The 24,294-nt window shown below is 32.4% G+C and overlaps 1 protein-coding gene across 1 annotated transcript; it reads left to right on the forward strand.

The window, feature by feature from the left end:
* The first annotated feature begins 4,118 nt into the window (after positions 1-4,118).
* On the forward strand, positions 4,119-23,384 carry LOC114712731 (uncharacterized). The gene is made up of 5 exons (XM_028897277.1): positions 4,119-4,191; positions 4,285-4,494; positions 4,689-4,822; positions 22,930-23,343; positions 23,379-23,384. The coding sequence occupies exons 1-5, from the start codon at positions 4,119-4,121 to the stop codon at positions 23,382-23,384; spliced, it is 837 nt and encodes a 278-aa protein (XP_028753110.1).
* Positions 23,385-24,294: the final 910 nt, after the last annotated feature.

The raw sequence follows: 24,294 nt of genomic DNA on the forward strand, positions 1-24,294 counted from the left end.
TATTCTTACAAAAATCTATTAACATTAATTATAATCGTTTACTTTTTTCACTTAGCAAAGCATAGTTGGTGTTAGGCATGGAGGGTCGAGCCAATTCGAATTAAAAAATATTTAAAAATTAAAAAATTTAAAAAATTAAATTTAGACCATCTGAATCTAATTAGGATGGTATAGTCTCATCATAATAATTGGTTATAAGTAGTGGTAAGCTGGCCAAAAAAAAAAACCCAGTGAAAAAATTGTATAGAAAATCAAATTTGACTACTTTTGGAACGCGTGAAAAATTGTTTACTTTAAGTTATGATATGTTACTTCCATGCTCTACAGCAAAATAAAAAGACATAAATACTTTCAAACCCACACCCGTTGACTTACAGTGGCAAGCGTTGACCAAGCACAGTCAACAATTATTTTTTATGAAAATATTTTTATTAACCTATGAAGATTTTAACATTTACAATTCAAACATACTACCATTTTAACTAATTTTTCTAATATACTCAAATTAATTAATTAGCTCTTGTATTAAAGACTGAAGGTAGTATGTTTAAGATTTATAGATCAATCTTTAAGATTTACTAACCAAACTTCTTACATTTCAAAGTCAACTTTTTAAAATAAAATATTCCTCCGATCCTAAATATAAGACTCATTTTGTAGTATAATTTACACTATAAAATATGTCATATATTTAGGACCGGAGGAGTACTTCATTTACAGGTAAATCTCAAACAAAAATTAATACTTTAACATTTAGAATTCGATTTCGCAGATTTACATGTCAACTTCACATATTTATAAGTCAATTTACATTATTATTGTATTGGTTCTTCAAATTTCATAAACAGATTTATTCCTCAATTTCTTAAATTTTACAAATCATTATCCTAAATTTACATGACCTAAGCATTCTTTACCTTATTAAGTTATAGATTTTGAGTTTTGTCTTATAAATTTAAAAAGATGACTTGTAAATTTTATAAGTTAGTGATTTGCCAGTTGATTTCTAATTTTGAAAAAAATAGAAGAATCAGGCAAATTTACTTGTAAACTTGCAAGTTTGACTAGTAAGTACAAGAAATTGACATATAAACATTAAAGTATTAGTTTTTTTTTCCAGGGATTTACTTATAAATTTAAGAAGTTCAGATTTAATTATAAATCTACAATGTTTGATATGTAAATAATTAAATTTAATATTTCAATAAAATATTTCTAAAAAATATTTTTTAAATGGTCAATAGTTGTCAGTGGTGAGTGAACGCAAATCAACTTATAGTCAAATGGCAGATATGAAATTTCACTAGTAAAATTAATTATAATATATCAGTCTCAAAGAATTTAACAATATTTTAACAAATTCACCAAACTTGTTATTAAGTGTCTTATTTAAAACTTACATGCAATTTTTCCTTTAGTTATGAAATTCCAGCTAGGGGAAGTCATAAAAACAAAAGAAATATAAAAAAAACAGAGAACAGGGAAAAAATGAACAAGAAAACACTACTCTAAGGACATTCTCATAGGGTTTTTAAGTTGAATAATTTTGCAAACATTCATATACTCGTTTTGATGTAGATTTTCCCTAGAAATTAAAAGACAACCCATCATATTGTAAAACATACCCCGCATCGCTAATAATAAAATATTTTTTTCTTGTATATATGTTATTGAAATCCGAGAACATGGTAGGTGTAGTTGAAACATATATAGTAGTGTAGTCAGTAGCCCCTTTTTGTAATTCACTCCGCATGTTAGATGGCGGCAATTGGAGAGGGCGTGGCTACCGATGTCGCGAAATCATTGGTAGATAAAGCAATGAAGGAACTCGAATACTTGTGTTGTTACAAGACCTATGTTGATGACTTCGAAGAGGAGAAGACAAAATTGAGTGCAATAAGAAACACAGTTCTTAAGGATATTGAAGAAGCCAGCCACAGAAATGAGAATCAGGTTGAAGATCACGTTGCACTGTGGTTAAAAACAGCCTGTGATCTCATAGGAGAAGACACAAAAGGAAAGAAGAAATGGTTTGGTTTGGTCACTAACTGCGTTTGGCAGTACAAGCGAGGGAAGGAGCTGGAAGGGAAGACGCAAAGGATTAAACAGCTACTGTTGGAACAGAGTAACTTCGCTCGTGTTGCTCGTTCAACTGGGCTTGCAGGCATCGAGTTCTATTCTTCTCCAAATTTTATCACTTTTGCGGGTAGAAAGTTGATCTCTCAGAAGCTGAAGGAGGCATTGGAAGATGACAACAAGTTTATGATTGGATTGTATGGGCTAGGCGGAACAGGGAAAACCACAATGGCAATAGAAGTAGGTAATGAGGTTGCAAAATCAAAGTTGTTTGATAAAGTCATCTTCATTGTTGTCTCAAAGGATGTAAGCTTGAAAAAGATTCGGGGCACCATTGCAAAACACTTAGGTTTGCCTTTAACAGAAGGAATGGATGAATCTGAACAAGCGCAAGAATTATGGAAAAGAATAGCAGAAGGTAAGGAAAAGGTACTTATAATACTAGATGATATGTGGGAAAAGCTTACACTGCCAGATATAGGGATTCCTCTTGGCCGCCATGGCAAGGGTCATTGTGCTGTTTTGCTAACCACACGTATTGGAGAGTTGTAGAGATATGGGTTGCCATGAGTTTATTGAACTTAAGGTCCTCAATGAAGAGGATGCAGTTAATCTTTTCCTATCTTATGCTGGAATGAGCATAGATGGTCCTTCCAATGATTTTAAGGATGTGGCTAGAGCTATTGTGAAGGAGTGTGGAAGTTTACCAATTGCAATTGTAGCAGTGGCAAGTGCACTAAAGTCTAGGCCTTTACCAGAATGGCAGCATAGTTTGAAAAGATTGCAGAATCATGAGGGAATTCACGATGTTGAAGAAGAGTTAAAACAGGCTTATAACTCTTTGAGATTAAGCTATGATAATCTCAGGAATGAAAAGGCCAAACAACTCTTTCTCCTGTGCTCTCTCTTCCCTGAAGATTATGAAATCCCTATAGAACTTTTAATTAGAATTGCTATAGGTCTTGGGCTTTGTGGAGAAGCTAACAAATACTCTGTTGCAAGAAGTTATTTCACTCCAATTAAAAATGTGCTCATTGATACTTGTTTATTATTAAAGGCCGAGAAGGAGTGTGTCAAAATGCACGACTTGGTCCGGGAAGTAGCTCTATGGATTGGAAACAAACAGGTTCAAGTAGCCATGGATTCCAACACAGCTTTAATGGAAAACATCCAATATTCATCTTGGAACATAATTGACTTTCCAAACCATTTTGAGGGTCGAAAACCTTGAGGTTCTTTTAGTTTGGATAAACATGCAAATTCTCTTCAAGTCAAAGTTCCCAATACTACCTTTGAAGGGATGGAGAACCTTAAAATTTTGGCTTTAAGGAGTTCGTCAAAATTGGAAATTGCAGCTGCTTCCTTATTTCAATCACCTTTGTCATTAACAAATGTTCGAACTTTGGCCATAAAGAATTTTAAGTCATTAGGAGATATATCTATTTTGGCAAATCTAAAAAACCTTGAGAGCCTTGAATTGAACAATTGTTCGATTATTGAATTGCCAAAAGAAATTAAAGAATGTCAAAAATTGAGATTGTTGGAGATGGTAGAATGTTCTTTTAATGGAAGAAATAATCCTTTTGAAGTGATTGGAAGTTGCTGTCAATTAGAGGAGCTGTATTATGCTTCAAATAAAGTGGATGATTATGACGGGCGAATTACAACACTTCCTACATTGCAAAGGTATCACATAGAGGGTCCGTCTGCTGTTCGTGATTATAAAGTGGATTTTTTAATATCTAGATATTTTAATTCATGGGGCTTAAGAGTAGACTTCACCAACGAAATATTTAAACTCCTGGTGGCAAGAGCAGAAGTTTTGATTTTAGGAGGAGATTACTACAACAGAGGATGGACAAATATTGTTCCTGACATCTTATCTGTGGAGATGACAACATGAAAGATCAATTAACTAGGCTCTCTTTGTGTTCCATGAATGAGATAAAGTGCCTAATCCATACCGAGAATCTCCGACCTGGTGTGGCTATCTTCTCCAAGTTGGTTGAACTGACACTTGATTCTGTGGGTGTGAGAGAACTATGCCATGGGCTTATCCTGTTGACTTTTTGAAGCAATTGAGGAAGCTGCAGTTGGTTGATGTAAAATTGGAAGGCACGTTATTTGATGGCAAGCTAGAGCTGTGTAATCTTAAGTCCATATATTTACATGGATGTTCAATGACATGCCTTTTTCATGCATCCACAGCACAGAGTCTAAAGCAGTTGGAAACATTGGATATTCGAGAATGTTTGAAGTTGAAATACATAGTAGCAGAGACTATGGATGATCAGGATCCTAATCAAAAGAGTCATGACTCAATGTTGCCAAAATTGAAATATCTCATGATCTACGACTGTGCTGAATTAGAATTTATATTGCCAATATGTTTTTGTGAAGACCTTCCACTACTAGAAAGTATGCAGATTCAAGGTTGTGAGAAACTAAAATACGTATTTGGGCAATATCCACAGCATAGAGATTTGCACCAAATGGGAAAAGAAGCCATCCTCCAGTTGCTAGAAGTATTGGAAATTAGAGGGGTACCGAATTTCATCAACATATATGCAGAATGTTATCTCCCACGGCCTTGTTCTGATGAACTTCAAAAGTCATCTCCAAGTGCAAAAGTAGACGCAGTAGCAGTCTATCAAGGGGTCATCTATGTTGTTTTTGGGCAAAATCAAAAGCCTCAACTATCCGTCACACTTCTGCTCCCATGGACACTCAATCAAACCATAATCAGGTAATATCTGTTACTTTATTTTGTTTTAAATCTTTATTTGTAATAATGTATGAATCACCCAAATATGCTTTGCTAAACTTCTTGTATATATGATGAGAATATCAATTTGTCTTAAAGTAACAAAATTAATTTTGCATTTCTCTTTTTTTCCATCTAATTGAGACGCTAGGCACAGTTGGCAAAAACCAAAAAATTCGCTCAAATATATGCTGCAAATTACTTGCACGTTTTTTTTTGGCACATTATATTTACACTGCTTTGGGTCTTCCTCTGTACGCTACCCACTCGAAAATTTGTCTGTTTATAAATTACTGATTGTAGAAGAACTTAATTTTGTTGGGAAAATTGGGGGAAGGACCCAAAAAAAGTAATATTTACTAAAAAAGATCTGATTATAAGAAGCAAATACTAAAATATAAATTTAAAATATAATAAATTATCCCTAAGAATCCTTAATTTAAACTAAAATTTTTAATAATCCTTTTCTCATCAATATTTGAAACGAAATTTATTAAAATCAGTCAAAATCATTTATATTAATCTATCTAAAATATCTTATATATCTAAACACACAATGAAGTAAAATCATTCATCTACATGAATTTTGCTATCAATAGTTAATTTTTAAGTTGCAATTGAAAGCCCTCTTTTTTCCCCCCCCAAATATCTCTTTCTTGACTTATTTTTTATAAATCGTTTTACCATATTTTTTTATATATATTTAAATTTAAATAGATATATTTTAATTAATTTTAATAAATAGAATTAGAACTTTTATAAATATTTTTACCAATTTCAATTTTTGAAAATAGAAAATAATTAATTAAATAACATTATTAATATTTATTTTTACCTAAAATTTTCCATTCCCTTAATTTTAAAAGGGAGAATCCCAAAGAATTACCTTTGAATTTTAAATTCTAAATCGGTCATGTTTGCTACACTTTAATAGCAATTGATAACATTGGAGAAGTAAATGACAACACATTTTTGTAGTCATTTTTTATTTGAGATTTTGAAATTTTAGAGATATTTTTTAGAATTTTTTCATCTTTAAATTTTTTTTTATTACCATTTACTTTAATACAAACATATCAAGATCGAGAAAAAACAAAACAAAAAGATTATGAAAATTGATAACAAATAAGAAATAGTGTGCAGATAAAAATTATAGCTATGAAAAACTTTATGAGTAATGTTTGATCAATTTGATTTCTACATTATTTTTATGCCACCATATATCTCCCTCAAAAATCATATGAAACCAACTTACGGAGCTCATTTTTTCTTCTGATTCGTTGATTTATGTTGAAAGTGATACAATTTTACTTTTAATCCAATATTGTTAAAATATGAAATTTGTTGTTATGTATTATAGGAGTTGATCCCTAAAACACGGAGGGAGTGCATGTGAGATATGGTTAGAGAAAACTTAAGAATTTAGTTAGGAATAGTTTATTATTTTGAAATTACAGTTTTATATTTGATCCTTATAAATGATTACAAATTTTAATATCTCTTCAATAAATATTATTTTTTGTAGGTTGTTCTCTTTAATTTTCCCCAATTTGTTTATATATAGTAGATCTTTCTTGTAATATTAGAAAAGTTTGAACATTAAGCCTGTACCATAACTTGTACCATTCGTTTTCAATTGATGAAAGACGAAGAATCCTCACATGTTTGTATGGAATACAGGCATTAAAGTGAAATATGTTGTCAACAGAGCTCATGGTCTTTTCACGCCACCATTATACCCATGTAGAAGTTTGAGAGAGATATGGATAGTTGGATTTTCTGAGTTAAAGTCACTCTTTACGCCATCCATTGTCTCATCATTGAAATTGCTGGAATGGTTGACAGTTGGAAATTGCGATGCACTAGAGCACATAGTAACAGATGAGGAGCATGGTCATGATCGTTGGAATGTTAACTCTATTTTCCCAAACTTACTGAGGGTTTATGTCTATGGCTGTAGCCACTTGGAATACATTTCCCAGCTTTTTATTCAAAAGACTTGAAGCATTTAGAATCTGTGGAGATCACCGAGGCTGGAATGTTGACACATGTCTTTGGAAAATGCCGTGCTGATGAGAATCTTAATGTTCAGGTTGATATTAATCTCCCAGCTCTGAAAAACCTACCTTGATGATTTACCAAATATGGTTGGCATTTGTGCTAAAAACTATTCTGTGAAGGAACTATATCTAGAAGGTATTTGGTTGAATGAATGCCCACAACTTCCTTTGAAAACTTTGATGGACTTATTGGTTGACGGGCATAAAAGACAAGAAGATCAGTCAAAGAGAAAGGTAAACCTCCTTCCGACTTCTTTTTCCAGTTAATTTATGATTGATCAACTAAGAAAATCATTAATACTAATATATCTTAATGATAACCACAGGCATTACCTCTTGAGAAGAAAGGTAAACCGCTTTCCAACATGAAAGAATTGCCCAAGTTTGAAGATATCGGTGTGGAACAACAAATTCACATGAGCTTTCAAAATCTTTCCATGCTAACAATCCTTAGATGCAAGCATTTGAAATTTATCTTCTGTGCATCTACCTCAAGATGGCTGCAAAAACTAAAAAGCTTAGAGATATCAGAGTGTGAGGAGCTAGTGAGCATTATGGAGGATGAAGAGAATCACAAAAATCCTATGACTCCGCATCAAGCATGCTTCCCAGAGCTACGTGGAATAACAGTGAAGCATTGCAAAAGTTTGAAATGCCTTTTTTCTGAATCAAGTGGTAAGCTTCCACGACTCTTGTATGTGAATATAGAAGACGTCCCCCAGCTTGGGCAAGTATTTGGATGGAAGCAGGGAGAGGGACGGAAGCTGGTGTTGGAGAATGTGCTTCCAAAACTAGTTGCAATAAGACTAGTAAAACTGCCAACTCTTCATACTATCTGTCAAGGAATTGATTTTCAAACCGTGATAATCCGTCATGTGCGTCAATGTCCTGCCATTTCTTTAACTTCAGCGAATGATACCTCCACTGAACGTAAGTATTCACATAAGCAATTCGTTACAACCGCCAATTGCTACGATTTATTCTCATAACGATGGAATTGTTTTATTTTGGCAGTACGTGAATTAGCATTTCGAACAATCTCTGATGAAGACTGGTTGTACAAATATCATGTGTCGGACTGGGCTGATGAGGTTAGTATCAAACTCAATAATGCGGCTTAATCAGGTTAAAGAGATAATAAAAAAAAAACAGGGAGATGAGAAATGATAATTTTCACACCAAGATTAACTAATAATCAAATTGACCAACGCAAGAATAAATATTTCCCTGGCTACTAATTTGGCAGAAATTTCCATGCATCCACTGCTTTGGGCTAAGATTACAATCTTTACCAATGACTTCAACTCACTACGTTCTTTATATCCCTGTTACGAGGAATTAAAGGAAGCTTTGTGGAGAGATATAACAATAGTCAATACCATAACAGAACAAGTGTTTGTGTTGCCAGGCCGACACATCCTCTCTTACTTGTTGTCTTCTTCCTTTGTTCCAAGTTTTAGTTTGATTTGTAACGTTTAATTATTAGAGACTTCAACTCATTTCATATTTTCTTATATGTTTAAGTTTGTGATTGTTTAGGATGAAGATTCATTTGAGGATGAAGAGGCATTTGAGGTTATTGAAGAAGGCTCCACAGGACACAAGCAGACCAGTATTTCTCCAAATTTGTCGGAGGTATAAGCATGATGCTTCTGTTGAGAAAATAGAGAAAAAGGGAGAATATCAATACCTACAAATGATTAGCTTACTTACTATTACACAGAGCATGATCCATATAGAGTGCACACACCTAATCATACAAATGGATAAGAATGGAATACATGTACGTGTCAAGCGATTATATCAGTTGTTAAAGAAAATATCACAGTCCTCTGGAAGATTTAGGCTTGTGATGTTTGGGTTTGATCTTGCGGGCTTAGTAGACTGATGTTTAACCATTTTGGACCAAATACTTGTGTTTTTCTCAAAAACTTCACTGTAATAAATTAAAACAATGTCATAAACTTCTTAACAACCCATTTCTCAACAAATACTTTCACTTGTATTTTCATTTAACAGTTCTCAGTTATGCAGCAATGCAGAAGTAGAAAGGGTTTAATAGTAGTGATATTGTTTTCATTTTATATAGGAGTTTGCAAGAGCGTCTCATGTACCCTTTAGGATCAAAGTTGATGTTGATAGTAAACTAATATATCTTCTATTATTTTTCAGATCGAGGAAGAGGGATCATCACAAGAAGACATGAAAAAAGACTCAACAATGCTCCAACAGAATATCATTTTACCAAATTTTGAAAATGTATGCATATCATCCTTTTCTATAACCAAGCACACTTGAGAATTAACAATTGATTTCTCTCTTACCTCATTGTTCTATTCATTTGTTCCAAATAAATCAAGTTCTTATTTTATTTTCAGTGCTAATTAGATTTATTATGGTTATTAACACCATGAAAACTCAGTTTACCTTCTTTTTGTATCTTTTGTGATTGACTGTTTAGAGCGAAGAGGCATCCAAGGAGGCTGTTGAAAAAGACTCCCTAGTAAAGAAGCAAAAAAGTAGCTCACCAAACTTGACAGAGGTACAAACATATGCTTCATTATAATGAAACAGCCTCCTCAACCAAGAAAAGTTTCTCTCACACTAAATGTGTGATATGCTTGTTAATGAATTGAACTTCTCTAGTAACTCACCCTCAACACAAATTTCTAATCGAGCAGCAACAACTTCATCATCTGATTCAAATACTGTGAGACTCATATTCCTTAACAAATGTTTTCACTTGTATTTTCACTGAGCTTTTTCCTTAATTAATAAATGCCTTTCTTCTTGATTAATTGAACATATTTAGAAATTTATTCACATTTTATGGGCTACACAGAATACAAAGACATCAACAAATGAAATTGTTGAAGAACTACTTTCTGCTTCAAGTACAGCAGCAACTACATCACCAAAGTCCGATAGGGCACTTAGGGTCTTTTCTCAAAAAAATGCTTTCGCACTTGTATATATTTATTGAGCATTTTCTAAGCATGCAGTAATGTGGAAGCGGAAAAGTGTTAATAGTGATGTTTGTTTTATATAAAAGAGTTAGTAGGAGCCTCTCGTACTTGTTTTTCAAAGTTGACGCCGTCGGTAAACTAATTAAAACAGATTTGAGAAACCAATAAAATATTTTCTTTCTACTAACATATTGGAACTCATTCAGAGCTAACAATCTTAAATCTAAGCAGATCAGCTTCTACATAAATGCATGCTAGTTTCATATGTTTCTGCTTTTGATATATCACCTCTTGCTCATTTATTCCTTTGCTTAGGAGTCATGTGAAAAGGAATCAAAGAGGCATCAAGAAGCACTTGGAGAACATATAAGTCTTGATGAAGGTCCTCGAAGAGTTAAAGAAGCTACCAATGATCTCTTCCCCAAAGAAACGACTCAGAAAGTTGCGTTGGCAATTCCACCTACTGCTACTACAGAAATGACCTCTCCGCCGGTAAATAATTACTCTTTATTTCCGTTCCCCCTCTATTGATTTTATCAATAGTGTAACTTTATTGATTTTCATTAAGATTAATTTTTTCTGGCTTGATGGTCTTAGGACCCTTCAATCTCTACTCCCGAGAAGCCTCAAATAACAATTGCAACTACTCACACTGAACCAAAGAGCTCACAATCAGACCGTTTTGATATTTCTATACCGACTGAATGCGCACAAGTAAGCCTTTAGTAGATTCATTATAGCTTCGTTTTTAATTCAATACCTATGAACAAACTTTCACGTATGCAACTGATGAATGGTATTTGCTTCTTCTGATTCACTCCAGGTTGAAATCACGGTCAATCGTGAGGCTTCGACTGACGAGGAAAAGGTTAAGTTAGAGCAGAAGAAGTCTCAAATATTTGAAGAACATGATCTGATGAGGTTATTCCAATTGATGAAAGAAGGTGCTGATATGGAAGTTGACACGCCTTATTTATCTAAAATCATTGCTGATCTTCAAGATAATAAAGAGTTGAGTAAGGCCCTTGCTGACTTGGAAGGCTCATTGAAGACGAGTTTGAATGAAATAGCTAGCTCTAAAGAAAGCAGAGTTCGCCTTGAGAATGCTCTCAACATCTTGTTCTCTCATTGTTCTGAAGATGGACCTCCCTCTCATGGCCTTCAAGACACAATTGATTCTCTGCAACAAGAAATCCAAACTATTCTCTCTTCCTACAGTCAAGCCTGTGCCTCCATCGACAGATTGGCCAAGCTTGAACAAAAAGAAAAGCTTATGATTGAACAACGCTCAGAACGAGAGAAAGTAGCCAAAACTCTTTTATCTGACATCGACAACACCAAGAATTCTATTGCAGAGGCTAAGAATTCTGTGTCCGAGGCTCAATTGAAGGAAGCTGAGTTGAAGGAGCAGATCTCTAGGTTACAAGCTGAAGTGCTTAGCAAAGAAAAAGAGATCCAAGAGTGTGAGGCCAAACTATTGTCTCTTCAAAAACAAGAGAAGGAGAGTGTTTCTGACACCATAGGGTTCACAACGGAGTTTCTGGCAATGGAGAAAGAGCGGTCTCACATGGTGGAAGACCAAATAAAAGAAAGACAGAAACTGAAAGACATGGAAGCTAGGTGGTCTTCTTGTCTATCCGATTTGAAGAAAGCCACAATGCTGCTTGGAGTCCATCTCAAGCAAAAGCTTTGACTGTTGAATATTGTCATCGAAGAATTAATTAGCTAATAGTTCGATTAGGTCTAAGCTTCGAGGCACTGTTTTGAGCAACGAGAAGCACTGAGTAGCAAAAACAGAGCTTCTAAATCTAAAATTTTCTGTAGGTCCACATTGCGTGCAACTTTCCAATGAACAATGATTAAACAACATAATTTAAAAAAATCAATATATATTTATTACAAATAACCAATTTATTTAATATTTTAAGTTAGTTATTTAACTATTATATAAAGAATTAGATATAGTATTATAATATATTTATATTTTGATATTTTAGTCCTTTTAAATAATTATTATTTTCAGGATGTTTCTCAATAAATTTTATTTTCTGCAAGTCCTTCCTTCTAATTCTCCTTTATTTTATACTTGTGCAAATTATTTCCAAGCACACTCTTAGCAAAACACTTGATGGCATATTAGTTCAGAATATGTTAATATTATTTCCAAAAGTGTTTCATATATAAATCTATGTATATATATACACAAAATTGCCTTGCATAAACTCAGTTCTACAATTATTAGACAAAGGTTATAGAGTGAATTTTGTCACCATCTCCTTTGATGAGGTCACAGAAAAGCACATATGTTATGGTGCAGAATGCAAATAATAATCCCACCAAAAGCAACCCCGCATTCATATATATGTTTTAATTCAGAAGATTTACTTAATGTAAACAGATTTTTATATCTCAAAGACTTAAAGGTGAATCCTCTTTTTAGTGAGAATTATACAAAGTATTTAAGTGAGACAAAGAGATATACTTGTAGTTTAATTTCTGAAATTTAGATTTTAAAAATGTTTTTTAAGAGAGAAAAAGTAACATGCGAAATAGTGCGGGATTCCATCTCTTTTTAGTAATGTCCTATTTATTACTCCTCCGATCTTTAATATAGGACCCAATTGGTGAGTTGGTTTTGGTTCTAAATATAAGACTCATTTCTCATATTTATCAGTTTTTTCTAAATTAACCCTATGGATACTCCCTCAACCATAATCAAGTAAAAGAAGAAGATGGGGTATTAAGAAAGATGATTATGGTATTTTAGGAAAAATGTGTCACATTTCTTATAATTAACTAACTTACCTAACTTTCTTAATTTAATCAAATTAGTTAAATGGGTCTTCTATTAAGGATCGGAAGAGTATATTTTTATTATAAAAAAATTCTTAGCTTCAGAATATTTAAATTATATCAACTAAGGGGGTGTTTGGCTTTTTTGCCAAACCATGGTTTGGCAAAAAATTTGTGCTTCACTGTTAGAAAACAAATTTTATTGACACCAATCATATATTTCATGTAGGCAAATATTATTTGGTGGATGCTGGCTATCCGACACCCATGGGATACCTTGGTCCCTACAGACGTGAACGCTACCATCTTCCTGATTTCCGAAGGTCATCTGCACTTGAAAATGATAATGAGGCGTTCAATTATTTGCATTCAAGTCTACGGAGCACTATTGAAAGAACTTTTGGAGTTTGGAAAAGTAAGTTTGCAATTTTAGGAAACATGCCGAGCTATGACTTTTCAACACAAGTTCAAATTGTTTGTGCAACGATGGCCATACATAACTTCATTAGATCAACATCCATTTCTGATCCTGGTTTCATTGAGTTTGAACAAGAAGGTTCTTATGTAGAAGAAAATGATGATGATGGAGTTGGATCTTCACATATACCTTTATCAGTAGATTCTTCATCTCACATGGCTCGGCTTCGTGACTCTATAAGAGATCAAATTGTTCACTACGTACAAGAATAGTTATGTCCTTTTTATTTTCTTTTTTCTTTTCAGATAATATAATGTGTTGTTAAAAAAACCTACTTGAACAAATATATTTCGTTGCAACCTCTATTATTAAGACAATTAATATGAATTTTTTTTTGTGTGGTTATTTAATTTTGTGAAATAATAATATTTTCTTTAGCAAAATAAATCATTTTCCTAAAAACATATTTATTTATTTTATTAATATATACACACACTAATTTCTTATTATTTATATTATTTATGCCATATTTATTATGTTGCCAAAATATATATTATTAATAAATTTATTACTTCAAATAAACATATATTATGAAATATATCTTATATGTAATTATCATTTAAACTTATGTCCTTTTTAGTAATTTCCACATATCAAAAAGCACTTCTGACAATAATTATCCAAACACTCTCACTTTATCAGAATCACTTTTCCAGAAAATCTATTCTTTCAAAATCTATTTTCTCCAGAATCTATTCTCCAGAAACTATTCTGCAAACCATGATTTTTCTTCATCCAAACACCCCATAAACTACCTATATCTTAAAACATCCCCCCGGGGGGGGGGGAGAAGAAAAACGAAAGGAGGCTTTCAGATCAAACGTTACGTGAAGCTTACTCGATGCAATGACCTCCTTCCGAGTTAGCGTGCATCTTTTTTGTTTTTTTTTTTAATTGTAATTCTAATTTATTCATTAAACTACCTATATCTTAATGAAATTACGCATTAAAGTGGGCTTCATGTATTTACAATAGCTGTATTTTCATGTGTATGAAAGCAAAGTTAAATGCATAAAGTTATTCTAATTCTGCAGGGAAAGCAAAATGGTGTGGTAGAAGTATGATATATATTCCTTTCTTCCGTTTTTGAAAAGCGTAGCCTCTATTATTAGACCATATGTTAAGTTATCCATAGATCCCATTAATTCATCTACACACAAATATATATACACTACAAGGTTGAAGAGTCATAGTTTTAGCTTTCTACCACAATTTAAATTTCAAAGACAACCAAACTCATTTCCGATCACTACAATCTCCGCTATTGCAAAATCAGTCTTTGTCTGTTTCATTGGTCTTTGAATCCTTCTTGTACTTTCGATCTTAATTTCTTTGAATTTTCTTTTTGTTCACTGTTTTCTTTCTTATCGTCCTTCTAGCCCTCCAATCATTGGTTTGTTTTTTTCTTTCATTTTTCTGTCTGTTAATTAGTAGTGTTGTTTTGTTGTTCTTTTGATTCAAAACCAAAAAAAAGAAAAGAAAAATTCTTCTTCTTCTTCAAAACCAGTTTGTGCAGTCTATTTTCTTCTTGTGTCTCCGTACCATATATTCTTCTTTTGAATTCTCATTTCTTTGTCTGTTAAAAGAGTTTTTGCTGTTTTCTTCTTTTGTTAAAAACCAAAAAAAAAATTTGCCTCTCTACTGAATTATTGTTTCTACTCTCATCTTTGTTGATTGTTGTTATCATTGTTCTTCGATCTCCTTCTTGTTCAGAGAAAACCACAAAAAAGAAAAATTTGTTTTCAAATCTTTTTTGTTCCGAGTACTTTGTACGTTTTTCTCTTTATATTTAAATTTCTCATTGGATTTTTCTCTCCATCGTTGTTCTCATACTTCCTTTCCTTTAAAAAAAAAGAAAAAAAAACTCTAAGAAAGGCAAAACAAAAAAGGGTTTTATATCACAGGCATTATTGTAGCTTAAGCGCATAGGAATCTGTGAAAGGTAAGATACGTACTCCATGATACTTCTGAATTAAGTTTGCATGATATATATATATGTGTGTGTGTGTGTGTGTGTGTATAGTCTCTTGAACTTTCTACATATTTTTATTTTTCAGATCTTGCTGGTTGGTCAGTCGAAGCATACCTGAAGACTTCAATTCTTGCTTTCAGGTTAGTTTATGTATCCATAGTTTTAATGGTAAATTTCATTTATTCATAGAGATTCTTACAGCCTTCTTAAATTATAAATTAGTGTGACTTATGTATTTTAACATGGAGTGCAAAATTAACTGTGTTTTTTTTTTTTGACCATTTGTGAAGAATGCGACTCTTTATATTTGTTGTATCTCATATGAATGTTGATATTGATGTAGTTTAGCTTCCTATATTGAGAAAGTTTCTTGTTGATTTGTGTCGCTGTGAAAACAAGAATTACTTGGGGATTGTTTGTTTCTTCTTCTTTTTTTTTGTTTTCTTTTTTTCCGAATAATTTTATAAAATTGTTTTTTAAAACAAGTTTTGAAAATAATAAAACAAAAAAATATGTTAGATAATTATTTTAAGAAAATAATATTTGAAACCAAAAAATATTAAAAAAATCACATTTGACATGCAGTGGGTGAGAGAGAAGAAGGTTTCTCCAATTTTTCAAAACAAAAGTTAAAAATACAAAAATAAAAAAATCTAAACCTTGTTTTAGTCTTTTAGTTTTTAAAAACACATTACTGTTTTTTATTTTTTAAAATAACCAACTAAAAATAAATTACCAAAAAAATTTCTGTTTTTTTTTCAACAAATATTTTTTTTCCCCAAAATTATGAAAGCAAACAAGCCCTTAGATGCTTTTAGGTTTTTTTTAATCAGTTGTTTGAGTAAATCTGTAAAATTCACAATTGAAAAAAAACTTTATCAACATACCCATATTTGTTTTATTTTTAAAGATTGATGTTTTATTTAAATTGAATGAAAATCAGGTCTTATAATTAGGATCAGAGGTAGTATTATTATTTAATTATGTTTTATTAACATTTGAGATTTTAATATCATCATTTTTTTTGTTAACGGTTTTAGAATTAAAAGACTAAAAATATAATTTTTAAAGTTAAGATGATTAAATTAAAATCTTATATAAAGTTAAATAACTAAAAGTATAAGTTCATATTGGCTATATTCTCCATAATATTACGTCTCTCTATGCTTCTCCTACTTTATTGTTTTGAATGTGATTATCTTAGCCGTCTCGGTCATTCTTGCCAAGAAAAAGCTTTCGCGGTTCTGGTTTTCCGATTTCGTTTAAAACCCCCCTTTTTCCTTTTTCTTTCTTGTGTGATTATCTCCACATAAAATTAATCATAATCGACTACTTTTCTCACTTAGAAAAGCATGTTGGTGTTAGGCATGGAGGGTTAAGGCAATTTGAAATAAAAAATATATTTAAAATTAAAAAAATTAAATTTAAATCATCTAAATCAAATTGGGATGGTATAGTCTCATCATAATGATGAGTTACAACTAGTGATAAACTGGCAAAGAAAAAACCCAGTGAAAAGAATTGGATAGAAAATCAAATTTGAATATTTCTGAAACACGTGAAAAATTGTTTACTTTGAGTTATGATATGTTAGTTCCATGCTTTACAGCAAAATAAAATGACATAAATACTTTCAAACCCACACCCGTTGACTCACAGTGACAAGCGCTGACCAAGCAGTGTCAACAATTATTTTTTAGAAATTTTTTTTTTACTAACATATGAACATTTTAACATTTACAATTCAAACATACTACCATTTTAACTAATTTTTCTAATTTACTTAAATTAGTCAACTAGTTCTTGTATTAAAGACCTAAAGTAGTATGTTTAAGATTTATAAATCTATCTTTAAGATTTATTAACCAAACTTCTTACATTTCAAAGTCAACTTTTTAAAATATTAATACTTTTACTGGTCAAAAATCTTCATTTACAAGTAAATCTCTAACAAAAATTAATACTTTAATATTTAGAATTCGATTTCTCAGATTTACATGTCAACTTCACATGTTTATAATTTAATTTACATTATTATTGTATTGCTTCTTCAAATTTTATAAATAGATTTATTACTCATCAATTTCTTAAATTTTACAAATCATTTTCCTAAATTTACAAGACCTAAGCATTCTTTACCTTATTAAGTTATAGATTTTGAGTTTTATCTTATAAATTTAAGAAGATGACCTGTAAATTTAATAAGTTGGTGATTTGGAAGTTGATTTCTAAGTTTTGAAAAATTAATACAAGAATCAGGCAAATTTACTTGTAAACTTACAAGTTTGACTAGTAAGTATAAGATATTGACATATAAACATTAAAATATTAATTTTTTTCCAGAGATTTACTTCTAAATCTAAGAAGTTCAGATTTAATTATAAATCTACAATGTTTGATATGTAAATAATTAAATTTAATATTTCAATAAAATATTTCTTGAAAAAATATTTTTTAAATGGTCAATAGTTGTCAGTGGTGAGTGAACGCAAATCAATTTAGTCAAAAGCAAAGGGCACATATGAAATTTCACCACTGAAATTAATTATAATATATCAGTCGCAAAGAATTTGACAATATTTTAACAAATTCACCAAACTTGAAAGTAAGTGTCTTATTTAAAACTTTCATGCAACTTTTCCTTCAGTTATGAAATTCCAGCTTGGAAAGTCATATAAACAAAAGAAATATAAAAAAAAAAACAGAAAGAAAAGGGAAAAAAATGAACAACAAAACACTACTATAAGAATATTCTCATAGGCTTGTTAAGCTGACTAAAGTTTGCGAACATTCATATATTCCGTTTGACGTAGATTTTCCTAAGAAATTAGAAGACAACCCATCATATTGTAAAACATACCCCGCATCACCAATAATAAAATATTTTTTTCTTGTGTATATGTTATTGAAATCTGAGAACATGGTAGGTGTAGTTGAAACATACCACCCTAGTCCTCCCTAATCCTAATTATAAGAACGTGTTTGTAGACTACAAAAGTATACAGCAGTGTTGTCGGTAGTCTCTTTTTGTAATTTATTCTGCATATTAGATGGCGGCAATTGGAGAGGGCGTGGCTACCCATGTCGCCCAATCATTGGTAGATAAAGCAATGCAAGAAATCAAATACTTGTGCTGTTACAAGAGCTATATTGATGACTTCGAAGAGGAGAAGACAAGTTTGAGTGCAAGAAGAAACAGAGTGCTTAAAGATATTGAAGATGCCAAGCAAGGAAATGAGAATAGGGTTGAAGATGAAGTCAAACTGTGGTTAGAAAGAGCCAATGGTCTCACAGGAGAAGACACAAAAGGAAAGAAGAAATGGTTTGGTTTGGTCACTAATTGCTTTTGGCAGTACAAGCGAGGCAAGGAGCTGGAAGCGAAGACGCAAACGATTAAACAACTGATGGAACAGAGTAACTTTGCTTGTGTTGCTCGTTCAGCTGGGCTTCCAGGCATCGAGTTCTATTCTTCTCCAAATTTTATGACTTTTGAGGATAGAAAGTTGATCTCTGAGAAGCTGAAGGAGGCGTTGAAAGATGACAACAAGTTTATGATTGGATTGTATGGGCTAGGTGGAACAGGGAAAACCACAATGGCAATAGAAGTAGGCAAAGATGTGGAACCAAAGTTCTTTGATAAAGTCATCTTCAGTGTTGTCTCAAAGGATGCAAACTTGAAAAATATTCGGGACAACATTGCAAAACACCTAGGTCTGCGTTTAACCCAAGGAGAGGATGAATCTGAACAAGCGCAAATATTATGGAAAAGAATAGCAGAAGGTGGAGAAAAGGTACTTATAATACTAGATGACATGTGGAAAAAGCTTACACTGCGAGATATAGGGATTCCTCTTGGCCGCCATGGCAAGGGTTGTTGTGCTGTTTTGCTGACCACACGTGATCTGAGAGTTTGTATAGATATGGGATGCGATGAGCTCATTAAACTTGAGGTCCTAAATGAAAAGGATGCAGTTGATCTTTTCTTATCTTATGCTGGCAGGAGCATAGATGGTCCTTCCAATGGTTTTAAGGATGTGGCTTTAGGCATTGTGAAGGAGTGTGGAAGTTTACCAGTTGCAATTGTAGCAGTGGCAAGTGCACTAAAGTCTAGGCCTTTATCAGAATGGCAGGATGGTTTGAAAAGACTGCAGACTCATGAGGGAATTCACGATGTTAAAGAAGAGTTGAAACCGGCTTATAACTCTTTGAGATTAAGCTATGATAATCTCAAGAATGAAAAGGCGCAAAAACTCTTCCTCCTGTGCTCTCTCTTCCCGGAAGATTATGAAATACCTATGGAACTTTTAACCAGGATTGCTATAGGTGTTGGCCTTTGTGGAGAAGCTAACATATACTCTGTTGCAAGAAGTCATTTTACTCCAATTAAAAATGAGCTCATAGATTCCTGTTTGTTATTAAAGGATGAGAATGAATGTGTCAAAATGCACGACTTGGTTCGGGAGGTAGCTCTATGGATTGGAAACAAACAGGTTCAAGCAGGCATGAATTCTAACTCAACTTTAATGGAAAACATCCAATATTCATCTTGGAACATAGTTGACTTTCCGAATCATTTTGATGGCAAAAAACTTGAGGTTCTTTTACTTTGGATAAATGATGCAAATTCTCCTAGAGTCAAAGTTCCTCATGCTACCTTTGAAGGGATGGAGAACCTTAAAATTTTGGCTTTAATGAGTTCGTCAGATTTGGAAATTTCAGCTGCTTCCTTATTTCAATCACCTTTGTCATTGACAAATATTCGAACTTTGACCATAAAGAATTTGAAGTCATTAGGAGATATATCTATTTTGACAAATCTAAAAAACCTTGAGAGCCTTGAATTGAACAGTTGTTCAATTATTGAATTGCCAAAAGAAATTAAAGAACTTCAAAAATTGAGATTGTTGGAGATGGTGAACTGTTCTTTTACTGGAAGAAATAATCCTTTTGAAGTGATTGGAAGTTGCTTTCTCTTAGAGGAGCTGTATTACGCTTCAAATCATGTGGATGATTATGACGGGCAAATTACAACAATTCCTAGATTTTAAAGGTATCACATAAAGGGTCTGGTTCCGGTTTATTTTAGTAATTATAAAGTGGATTTTTCAATATCTAGATATTTTGATTCACGGGGCTTAACAGTGTACTTCTCCAATGAAATATTTAAGTTCCTTGCGGCAAGAGCAGAAGTTTTGATGTTAGAAGAAGATTGCCACAACAGAGGATGGACAAATATTGTTCCTGATATATTATCTGTGGAAGATGACAACATAAAAGATCAATTAACGAGGCTCTCTTTGGGTTCCATGAATGAGATAAAGTTCCTAATCCACACCGAGAATCTCCGACCTGGTGTGGCTATCTTCTCCAAGTTGGTTGAACTGACGCTTGAGTTTGTGGATGCGAGAGAACTATGCCATGGGCCTTATCCTGTTGACTTTTTGAAGCAACTAAAGGAGCTGCATTTATTTGGATGTGAAAAATTGGAAGGCACGTTATTTGATGGCAAGTTAGAGCTGTGTAATCTTAAGTCCATATATTTAGATGAATGTTCAATGACATGCCTTTTTCATGCATCCACGGCACAGAGTCTAAAGCAGTTGGAAAAACTAGATATTATGTCATGTTTGAAGTTGAAATACATAGTAGCAGAGACTATGGATGATCAGGATCCTAATCAAAAGAGTCATGACTCAATGTTGCCAAAATTGAAATATCTCTTGATCTACTACTGTGTTGAATTAGAATTTATATTGCCAATAGGTTTTTGTGAAGACCTTCCACTACTAGAAAGTATGCACATTGAAGGTTGTGAGAAACTAAAATACGTATTTGGGCAATATCCGGACCACAAAGATTTGCACCAAATGGGGAAAGAAGCCATCCTCCAGTTGCTAGAAGAATTGAGAATTTATGAGGTACCGAATTTCATCAATATATATGCAGAATGTTATCTCCCACAGCCTTATTCTGATGAAGTTCAAAAGTCATCTCTAAGTGCAAAAGTAGACGGCAGTAGCAGTCTATCAAGGGGTCATCTTTGTTGTTTTTGGGCAAAACCAAAAGCCTCAACTATACGTCACACTTCTACTCCCACGGACACTCAATCAAACCATAATCAGGTAATACCTGTTACTCTATTTTGTTTTAAATCTTTATTTGTAATAATGTATGAATCACCCAGATATGCTTTGCTAAACTTCTTCTTGTATATATGATGAGAATATCAATTTGTCTTAAAGTAACAAAATTAATTTTGCATTTCTCTTTTTTTCCATCTAATTGAGACACTAGGCACAGTTGGCAAAAACCAAAAAATTCTCTCAAATATATGCTGCAAATTACTTGTACTTTTTTTTTGGCACATTATATTTATACTGCTTTGGGTCTTTCTCTATATGCTACCCACCCGAAAATTTGTCGGTTTATAAATTACTGATTGTAGAAGAACTTAATTTTGTTGGGAAAATTGGGGGAAGGACCCAAAAAAAGTGATATTTACTAAAAAAAGATCTGATTATAAGAAGCAAATACTAAAATATAAATTTAAAATATAATAAATTATCCCTAAGTCCCTAACAATCCTTAATTTAAACTAAAATTTTTAATAATCCTTTTCTCATCAATATTTGAAACGAAATTTATTAAAATCAGTCAAAATCATTTATATTAATCTATCTAAAATATCTTATCTATCTAAACACACAATGAAGTAAAATCATTCATCTACATGAATTGTGCTATCAATAGTTAATTTTTAAGTTGCAATTGAAAGCCCTCTTTTTTTTCCTCCCAAATATCTCTTTCTTGACTTATTTTTTATAAATCGTTTTACCATATTTTTTTTATATATATTTAAATTTAAATAGATATATTTTAATTAATTTTAATAAATAGAATTAGAACTTTTATAAATATTTTTACCAATTTCAATTTTTGAAAATAGAAAATAATTAATTAAATAACATTATTAATATTTATTTTTACCTAAAATTTTCCATTCCCTTAATTTTAAAAGGGAGAATCCCAAAGAATTATCTTTGAATTTTAAAATTCTAAATCGGTCATGTTTGCTACACTTTAATAGCAATTGATAACATTGGAGAAGTAAATGACAACATATTTTTGTAGTCATTTTTTATTTGAGATTTTGAAATTTTAGAGATATTTCCTAGAATTTTTTCATCTTTAAATGTTTTTTTATTACCATTTACTTTAATACAAACATACCAAGATCGAGAAAAAGCAAAGGAAAAAGATTATGAAAATTGATGACAAATAAGAAATAGTGTGCAGATAAAAATTATAGCTATGAAAAACTTTATGAGTAATATTTGATCAATTTGATTTCTACATTATTTTTATGCCACCATATATCTCCCTCAAAAATCATATGAAACCAACTTACGGAGCTCATTTTTTCTTCTGATTCGTTGATTTATGTTGAAAGTGATACAATTTTACTTTTAATCCAATATTGTTAAAATATGAAATTTGTTATTATGTATTATAGAAGTTGATCCCTAAAACACGGAGGGAGCGCATGTGAGATGTGGTTAGAGAAAACTTAAGAATTTAGTTAGGAATAGTTTATTATTTTTGAAATTACGGTTTTATATTTGATCCTTATAAATAATTACAAGTTTTAATATCTCTTCAATAAATATTATTTTGTGTAGGCTGTTCTCTTTAATTTTCCCTTAGTAGATCTTTTTTGTAATATCAGAAAAGTTTGAACATTAAGCCTGTACCATAACTTGTACCATTCATTTTCAATTGATGAAAGAGGAAGAATCCTCACATGTTTGTATGGAATACAGGCAGTAAAGGGGAAATATGTTGTCAACAGAGCTCATGGTCTTTTCACGCCACCATTATACCCATGTAGAAGTTTGAGAAGGATACGGATAGTTGGATTTTCTGAGTTAAAGTCACTCTTTACGCCATCCATTGTCTCATCATTGAAATTGCTGGAATGGTTGGCAGTTGGAAATTGCGATGCACTAGAGCACATAGTAACAGATGAGGAGCATGGTCATGATCGTGGGAATGCTAACTCTATTTTCCCAAACTTACAGAAGGTTGAAGTCTATGGCTGTAGCCGCTTGGAATACATATTCCCAGCTCTTTATTCAAAAGACTTGAAGCATTTAGAATCTGTGAACATCGACGGGGCTGGAATGTTGACACATGTCTTTGGAGAATGCCGTGCTGATGAGAATCCCAATGTTCAGGTTGATATTAATCTCCCAGCTCTGAAATGGCTAAGCCTTGATGATTTACCAAATATGGTTGGCATTTGTGCTAAAAACTATTCTGTGAAGGAACTATATCTAGAATATATTAGGTTGAATGAATGCCCTGCTTTGAAAACTTTGATGGACTTATTGGTTGATGGGCATAAAAGACAAGAAGATCAGTCAAGGAGAAAGGTAAACCTCCTTCCGACTTCTTTTTCCAGTTAATTTATGATTGATCAACTAAGAAAATCATTAATACTGATATATCTTAATGATGCCCACAGGCATTACCTCTTGAGAAGAAAGGTAAACCGCTTTCCAACACGCAAGAATTGCCCAAGTTGGAGGATATTGGTGTGGAACCTATTATTTACATGAGCTTTCAAAATCTTTCCAAGCTAAGAATCCACGGATGCATGCATTTGAAATTTGTCTTCTGTGCATCTACCTCAAGATGGCTGCAAAAACTAAAAAGGTTAGAGATATCAGAGTGTGAGGAGCTAGTGAGCATTATGGAGGATGAAGAGAATCACAAAAATACTATGACTCTGCATCAAGTATGTTTCCCAGAGCTACGCGGAGTAACAGCGACACATTGCATAAGTTTAAAATGCTTGTTCCCTATGTCATGTGGTCAGCTTCCACGACTCTTGTATGTGAGTATAGAAGATGCCCCTCAGCTTGGGCAAGTATTTGGATGGAAGCAGGCAGAGGGACAGAAGCTGGTCTTGGATAATGTGCTTCCTAAACTAATTGCAATAAGACTAGTAAAACTGCCAAATCTTCATACTATCTGTCAAGGGATTGATTTTCAGACTGTGAAAATCCGTCATGTGCGAAAATGTCCTGCTATTTCTTTAGCTTCAGCTTGTTGTGATACCTACGAAGAAAGTAAGTATTTACAGAGCTAATTTATTACAGCTACTAATTGCTACAATTTGTTCT

This window comes from Neltuma alba, unplaced genomic scaffold (assembly GCF_004799145.2).
Source record: "Neltuma alba isolate B1F8T4 unplaced genomic scaffold, ASM479914v2 tig00011396_pilon, whole genome shotgun sequence".
NCBI lineage: Eukaryota > Viridiplantae > Streptophyta > Magnoliopsida > Fabales > Fabaceae > Neltuma > Neltuma alba.

Excerpts from the sequence above, each read along its gene's own strand:
- LOC114712731 (XM_028897277.1), top strand. The coding sequence starts at position 4,119 with ATGCCATGGGCTTATCCTGTTGACTTTTTGAAGCAATTGAGGAAGCTG. Across the intron at positions 4,192-4,284 it reads GGTTGATGTAAAATTGGAAG|CACAGAGTCTAAAGCAGTTG; the intron begins GCACGTTATTTG and ends ATGCATCCACAG. Across the intron at positions 4,495-4,688 it reads AGACCTTCCACTACTAGAAA|TCATCTCCAAGTGCAAAAGT; the intron begins GTATGCAGATTC and ends GAACTTCAAAAG.